The sequence below is a fragment of the Plasmodium fragile genome (genome assembly GCF_000956335.1).
Source record: "Plasmodium fragile strain nilgiri unplaced genomic scaffold supercont1.16, whole genome shotgun sequence".
Taxonomy (NCBI): domain Eukaryota; phylum Apicomplexa; class Aconoidasida; order Haemosporida; family Plasmodiidae; genus Plasmodium; species Plasmodium fragile.
Genome location: NW_012192596.1, coordinates 131366 through 139772, shown reverse-complemented (window position 1 = coordinate 139772; position 8407 = coordinate 131366). Strand labels below are relative to the sequence as shown.

At 41.0% G+C, this 8407-nt stretch overlaps 1 protein-coding gene across 1 annotated transcript; it reads right to left on the bottom strand.

Moving 5' to 3' along the window:
* Positions 1-523: 523 nt before the first annotated feature.
* AK88_01784 (uncharacterized protein) lies at positions 524-5041 on the bottom strand (the record flags this gene model as incomplete). Its single annotated transcript, XM_012479419.1, has 1 exon — positions 524-5041. The coding sequence occupies one exon, from the start codon at positions 5039-5041 to the stop codon at positions 524-526; it is 4518 nt and encodes a 1505-aa protein (XP_012334842.1).
* Positions 5042-8407: the final 3366 nt, after the last annotated feature.

Genomic DNA, 8407 nt, shown 5'->3' with positions numbered 1-8407 from the left:
AGAACGCAAGGGCCTCTACGGGCACCAAGTTTATTTTCGCCCCTCGTGCAAGCAACAGGGAAGGTCTCCTCAGGCACCATGCATGATGTGCATGCGAAGGGGACACTGGGAAGTTATAAATAAAAACAATGACACTTTTGCTACTATGCAGAGATTAAAAAAAAAAAAATACAGTAAAAAATGGCTAAAAAAGAGGTATAAAAAATGGAGCATAAACAAAGGAGTTAAAGCAAGGGTGTAACAATCTATAACCATCAGTACATAAAAAAAAAAATAAATGGATGGTGAACGGAAATCACTATACGAGGCGGGTGAAGGCCCTAGGGGGGGAGGAGGAGCTGTATATACATATATTATATGTGTAGCAAATACACATGCGCAAAGGTTGTGCATATGGCACACTTTGGCCCGGGGCCTCGTCGTAACTGCCTTCGCGATGAGGAAACTAAGAGGAAAAAGGGAAAGAACTATACAATAATAGAAACGTATAACAACACCACTTCACTTTTCCCCCAACCCCTGTTTAGTTGTCGTAGAAGCTCTTCATCTTCCTCTTCCGCTTGTTCTTTTTAACCGATACAAGCCCAATTGCAGTGTTGGGGCTGGTGATACTGGAAGGGGCTTTCTTCTTATCTTCATTGAGGTATTCCTTAATATATTCCTTTTCCATTTGCTTCCTGTAAGCTATGCACTGCTGCTTGACATTTTCAATTTCCTCATAAGTCATATTTTTGGTAACCAAAAATCTTTTGGCTCTTCTCTTTCCACCGCTAACCTTATACTGGGCTGTCCAGCTGCTTCTGCTTTTTTCAAAATAGACTCCAGAAACGCCGGTTGGTCCAAAAACCTCTCGCAGATTTTCCTGATCAACACTAGTAAACTTTTCTAGCTTCTTAACTCTTGGCGATTTCATTTCATAATTTTGTGGAGACGACAAGGATTTCACAGTCTTGTTTTTTTTTTCCGTCTGTTGATGATATTTTCCAAATTTATTTTTTTTCATATTTCTTATCTCACGATTCGTTGCTGATTTGTTGCTTAAGTCTTTCTCCCCAGTGTTACTGGCCCATATTTTATTTTTTCCTCTTCCCATGTATCTACTTTTAAGTTCTATTTTGGCTACACGTCCTCTTCGCCTTCCAGGCCCTGTGGTTATACCTACCCCTCCACCAACACTTGTGGATCTCCTTCTAGTCTTTACAAGACCTTTACTTCTCCCTTCATCTTCATCCTCTTCCTCCTCCTCATCATCATCCTCTTCCTCATCAAAATCTTCTTCCTCCTCCTCATCCTCGTACGGTAACCCCCCGTCTGTACCTTCACCTGCGCTTCCCAGTCCCTGTTGATGATTCATATAAATAATTTCGTCTATCGTCCTGTTCATTTTTTCAATATCATTTTTTCTTAACAGGTAATATTCTTCTGAAGTCATTTCTCCATTAAAACAACATTTTAAATCATCATTAGGGTTCCCATTTTCATTTTGAAAAATATTATTACAATTACAAAAAAAATCACTTTCTTTCATAAAAACTTCCAATTTTTTGTAATTTCCATTTTTTGGCTGATTTAACTGATTCTCAAAATTATCATATTGGATTCCTGAGCACACAGAACAGAAGCTTTTCAAATATACTGAGGAAATTTCCACGTTGTAAAAATCCTCCTTCCCGCTTCCATATGTGTGGCTCGTTTCGCTATTCGGTGCATCGCTGTAGGTCCCATCTACACATGATGCCCCTGTGGTGTATATGTTGGACAAGTCCCTCTCCGATTTTAACCTTCTGTCCAAATCACCTCTGCTCAGTGCTCCCCCCTGCTGCCCAACATGGGCAACATGTGCAACGTGCGCTACGTGTGGCTCGTCTGCTGTTTCCGCCCCAAGACCTACATTGTCCCCCTTGGATAAGTTATAGTAGTAGCTGCCCTTGGGGTCGTTGGTGAGGAAGCTATTGTTCATCCCCACGCCGACGACACGCCCCCCATCCCTGTACCGGCAGTTCTCCAAGTAATCATACAGCTCGTTCAAATCCGTTATCAGTATGTTTAAGTTGTTTAAAAAGATAATGTTACGGGAGTGCTCTTTGCTGCGCTTGCCTCCGTCCGTTCCTTTCGCAGCTCCACTTTCCGCCCCGCTTGCGGCCCCCCCTTTCCCACTGTTGCTATTTTTTCTACCCTCATAGGCAGACTCACTGGCGGTGTTCTGCTCATCGCTGTCAGAACTGTCCTCTTTACAGTCGCTCTCCCTGGCGATCCCACTGTCACTGTCGCTACCGCTACTTCCACCACCCCTACGTAGTAGGATGCTACTTCTCCTAATGTTTACACTTCCGAGGAATTTGGCAATAACCTCTGCAGTGCATCCAGAAGTGCTCCTTCCTCCCTTGTGCCATTGAGAAGAGGCAGTATAATTGGGTATGCTGTTTGGTTCCACCACGGGGGGCTCCTTCACGTTGGCCTGCTTATTGGTGGGATTATTCCCTTCAGGTTGCTTCTGTGCATTGGAGGTGTTCTTCCCCTCTGGTGCAGTTGCATCCCTCCATTCGAACTCCTCACCAGTATAATGATGCGTGGTGGCCGCCATGGACACACTCCTCGCTTTTTCATCCATGTACCCGAGGCTTTTTCCAAAGGCGTGTCCATAACTGCCTCTTCCATCACGACTACAGTTCTTGTCGCTCATCTCGGCACTTTGGTCTACAGTAGTGAAAGCTCTCCTGAGTTTGTGTGGCCAACGTGTGTTCCCCGCATCATAGTCCCTTCTTATAGGTGGTCTGCCTCTTCGATGCTTCGCCATCCAACTGAAGGCTTTTCTGGGGCTTCTTCCCCTCCGAAGATGCATTCCTTTACCATGTTGACGAATGACTATGTTGGTTTTGTTACCCCTGGCTTGTCTCACCTCGTCTATCATGTAACAAAACGTTTCCACAAATTCATTTATAAATGTCTCTGTACCATTTTTTTTTAAATTATCTCCATAGGAACAATTCACGTCTTTGTACTTCTCAACAAAGGAAGAAATTTTATTTTTGTTAAGGTAAAATGAGTTCCATTTTTTGGTGATATTAATCATGGTAGGAGAGTGGGTGCTAATAAAAAGCTGTAGTTTTTTTTTTATATCTGACGATTCCTCCATATTGAAAAAGTGAAAATAATTTTGACTTGCATTCATTTTGTTAGCATATAAATGCTTGCATGGGTCATATAGAAAATTCAGAAATTGGGCCTCCTCTTCACTTTTGTTGCTTTCGCTGCTTAGGTTGTATATGCTGCTTCTGTTACTGTGTGGGGGGGTTCCGGTTTCTCGGTTCCACTCCTCCGTTTGGTTGTCCCATGTGCTGGGGGAAAAAGGGTTGGCGTTGTTTCTGTTTGTACCGCCGCTGAGGGACGGGCTTCTCCCCCGATTGGCCTCCAGCAGGGTTGCTGGCATCTGTTGTTGTCCTGGCTGTGGTGAACACTGGTGAGGAGACTGCATTGGCGACCTCTGTGACAATTGCTGCCACTCCTTCCTTTGCGCGGTACCATCCCAGGGAGTGGCCACCTCAGGTCTGATTCCCCCGCAGCTGTAAGGACTACCAGACCCACCGGAGGACTCGCCTAAAAAGGTGTCCTTCCGGTTTATTATATGTGTAAAGTCGTAAAGCATAATGTTTTCCCCGCTGTTGGTAAAGGTTGAGAAAATCTTTATACTTACTAAATTGAAATATATGTAACAGGAAAATATAAACTTCTTCAACAGAAAAAAATACATGTAGATGTCTTCTGTACCACAAAGAATTTTATATAAATGGTAATTAAAATTTGACATGGGTCCATCATTTGTGCAAATGTAGATAGAGCACCACTTTTTCTTTTCTGTATATAAAAGCTGATATATGGTCAGGCAATTCTCCTTAATCATTTTAATATCATGGTTGTACGGATTGGATGTGTAAATGAAGAACCGACATGAATTAGATAGCTTCTCCCCGTAATTCTTAGAGTTAGCTTTTCCTCGGTAATAATCCATTAGTAAACTTTCCACATGAACTGAATTTGCTTTTAATGCTGCGTCATGGAGGCCCTCATGTGCATTTATTTTCTTTCGCATTATTTTTTCTTGTGTGCGATGATTATATATGTTGCTTTCATTTTTAACGCACCCGTCTTTCTCTGCGCTGTAGTTTTCCTTCGCCAGTTCCATCACGGTTGTGGCTGTCCCCTTCTTCCCCTCAACAGCATCGTTGCGTAAGTGCATTTCCCTCCCGTAGAGGTAGCTCGAATTGTTATACGCGTCGACGTTGACCGTTCTGGCGGGGTTTCCATCCCCGAAGGATCTGCACACTCCGATGTTGTTGCCCGCACTGAAACTACTCCACATGTCGGGCCCATCACACACCTTCATACCGTTATACACACTGGCATTTTTGAATGCATTACTACCCACGCTTGCATCCGTGCTTAGGTTTACACCTGAATTTAACACGTGATCGACGGGATCGCCCTTGTTCTTATTCTCAATGAATATATTTGCCCTTTTATGTCTCTCTTCAAATACGGTGGTATTTATGTTGGAGCTTTGCTCCCGCCCGTTGCTACCACTGGTGCAATAACTCGGGTCATCCGCTTTGACTTCACAGGGGGGAGTTGCAGTGGTGCTACTGGAACTAACCCCACCAGTACTCACATTAAGTGTAAACTTCTCCTCGCCCTCGTGGTAATGCTGATCATTGTGTGTAGCATCTTCCTCGTTGGCGTCCGCACAATTGTTACCATCGAATGTATAATCCATTTTCGTGTTTTTTTCTACACTACTTCCAATATCTGTCCCATGGTTGTGCGTACTCCCCAGTTCTTCCTCCTCTGCACAGTATTCCTCAGAAACACCTCCCCCTTCACCGCACATTCCTTCACCACCACCCCCTCCTCCATCTCCTTCTTCTCCTCCCCCTTCATCTTCCTCCTCTGCGTCCCTCAAGTTATTCTCCTTTTCACATTTCTTGTTTAAGCTTTTGAGAGCTCCAAAACACAGGCTTCTTAAATTACTTGCTACATTAACCATTTTGGGCATTCACCGGCTCATCTTTCGATTTCGTTGCGTTTCTGCCCTTTTTGCTGTGTTTTGCATCGACTAGGAGCCTTCTCGTGGGAATCGCCCAGTGGGTGTAGCGTGGTTGCTCAGATGTATACGCTTATTTGGCGAACGTATGCACAGATGTACACTACGCACTGTACACAAGGCTATTCGCTACTCAATTGCACGTTGGTACTTATACATGTAGCATATATATGTACACATGCGTTCTACGGACGCAAAGGACTTGGCATGGCTGTTGTAACCACGAATGGTAGTTGCAGCCTATGTGCTTCTCCCTTTCCCTTTTTTCCACTCTTACGACACGGAAAAAGGGTTCTAGAAATTGGGTTACAGAAAAATGGCTTCTAAAAATTTGTGTTATAAAAAAAATTAGGTTCTATAAATCAAGATTCTAGAAACTCGGATTCTAGAATTTTGGGTTGTACCAACATGGCTAATTTTCCCTAAATGTTGGTGTTCACCCCGCACTCAGAATTGAGCTGCTAATAATGTTATACTATGTATAACTATTATGTTATTGTTAATTTTTTTTTTTATGTTATGTTTAATATTTCTATTATTCATATTTTTTTTATTAATATTACTGCTCTATTTTGTGGGTGTTTTTTTTTTTTTTTTTTTTTTTTTTTTTTTTTTTTTAATTAGTTGTTCGTTCACGATAGTTAAACGCTACCTACACGCACTTAGGTCACACAAAAATGGCAACAGGTAAAAATCGTGTTGTATAATCTAATCAATGAACGAATGTATACATACGGAGAGCAAATTTTAAATGGTGAATTACAAGCATGTGGGTGTTAAAATCAATTGTGGCTAAAATAGATGTACGTTTAGGTGCACCATATGGGGGGAGGGGGTGGGAGCAATCTTGTAGAGTCTTTTTTAAGTTACAAAAACTGCTCCTGTTTTTTTGATGCACGTGGAGGATACCGCATATGTGTATCTATTAGCAGCGGAAAAACTTAAAAAAAACGGAACTCAAAAATGGTACTCAAAAATGGTACTCAAAAATGGTACTCAAAAATGGACTCAAAAAAGGGCACAAAAAAGAATGCTAAAATTGCTGCCAAGTTGTACAGGCAGACTTCACGCGGCAAATAAGAAAAGGGAGAGACGATGGCATGAATCGATGCACTTTAATTAACTTATCACACTGTGTAATGCACGCATAATCTGTACATGTTCTACGTAGTTGTGATAGTTGGACTAGCGATGGTATAGCCGCTCGGTTGCAATTCGAAGCAACAAACTGTGCTTGTCGCAGAAAGAGCAATTCACTATGTGGGCATAAATAATTGTGCACGAAAAAACAACACAATAAATATTCAAACCGTCTGCATAGTCGATGCAATGTGGCATAATCCCACAAGTGGGTTCATTCAAGGATGAGACAGATGCAGTTTTGTTACAACGAATCCGCTACCACAGTTCTGTCGTCACCCTTTTTTGTAAATACAAAATTGCTACTCTGGTCTTTTTTGATTTGTAAAAAGTGCATATACCACTGTCTCACACACAGGGGTGGAAAAGGGATGACACTTCTTTATATGTACACATGGAAAAAAAAAAGAAAAACAGAACAACACATAGGTGTATCCTTGCTATCACAAAATGTGTATACATGTGGACACTTACGTATCTTATATAATGAGCAGCGTGAGCATATATTCCATTCGTTTTAATGGTGTAACGATTTAGGGTTGCACGCAACTTATGTATGTAACGATCGGGTAAACGCTTTTTCGCCCATGCACCACACATATACACATACGTGTACTAGTCACACAAATTAATTTATGCCTCCTCACTTGTACTTATTAGTATGCAACTCCCCCGTAGAGTATACGTAGGGATGAATCGGTCACTCCAGTTGTTAATTGTGAGTCTGGCAGCACGTACATACATGCATACATAAATATTACAATCAATTCGGTTAAAAAAAAAAAAAAAAAAAAAAAAATCACATAAATTATAATTCAACTGTATCATTTGTATAAATCAATTTGTGCATATGCAACAATTTATATAATAACAAAATAGCTTGAATTATTAAGTACACTCCTTTAACTTAAAATGGGACAGTAGCAAATAAAAAAAAAAAAAAAAAAAAAAAAAGAATTTGATGCAGGTGTGAATTGTTAGGTGCTACCATGATGGAAGAACTACCTACTAGTTAGGTGAAGATTTCAGAAGAAGGCAGATGTAAATGTACTTCACTCAGGTAGTTTCTGTTTTTTGTGCATTCCTGTATTTGATGCTAAAGTAACGCCATCTGTGTGTGAAATCCACCGCTGTATATGCCATATGCACCTACGCCTATAACTTATCAGCTGGTGCGATGTTTCTCAGATGAAGTGAATTGCAATCATTAACGTCGGAAGAATGTACGTGCTGATGCATTTGCTTATTATGCACCCAATATGGGCATACAATGTGTATGGCATACTTACTCACCGGCACAGGATATGCCTTCTGTGGTACAAGAGAGCAATTATCTGTTACCCCGTACGCTAAATTTCTACGCAGGAAATTACAAAACTGAAAAAATTGCCCTTCAAATGCTTTTTAAAAGGTGCGCATAAAACGGACCTAAAACAAAACGGGGGGGTAGAGTCGTACGTAGAACGCTCGATGAATATAAATCGCGGCGGAGTAAACAAAAAAAAAAAAAAAGAGTTAACATAAAAACATAAACAAAATAAAACAGAAAGCATTAATTGTCCTCATTCAGTAGTCACAAAATTGCGACTTTTTACTTGCACACTATGAGCAAATATACATATGAACAATTAACCACTGTGCAGTAGATTGGAACAAACGTGCTCACTTGCTCGTAGGTTAACGCGCCGTTGAACTGCAATAGTAACAGGGACACGGGGATACCTGGTGCGCATTTCGAATGCACTTAAATGGGGACATACGTAGCACACTCCTTAACTCTGCGTGTGCATGTGTACTCGTGCCATAACAAAGTGTTGCAAAAAGGGAAAAAAAAAAAATATATATATATATGCATAGCACATAAATGTGTGCATTTATGCATACAGCCGTGTTCACGTACGTGGTGCTCCTTGTACGTTGCTGTGCGCTTTTGTTTTTTTTTTTTTGGAGTACACACATAACGCATTTGCAGGTACACTGCAGTCTATAACGCCACGGAGAGCTGCATGTTCGCAATAAAACGAAATATAGCTTCTATACATATGAATAGATACGTACACATGACACGGATTGCGGGAAAATTTTGCCTTAAAATGTGAAAAGCGGTTTTGTTGATTAAAGCAAGAAGTATCTTCTGCATGCACCAAAAAAAAAAAAAAAAAAAAAAAA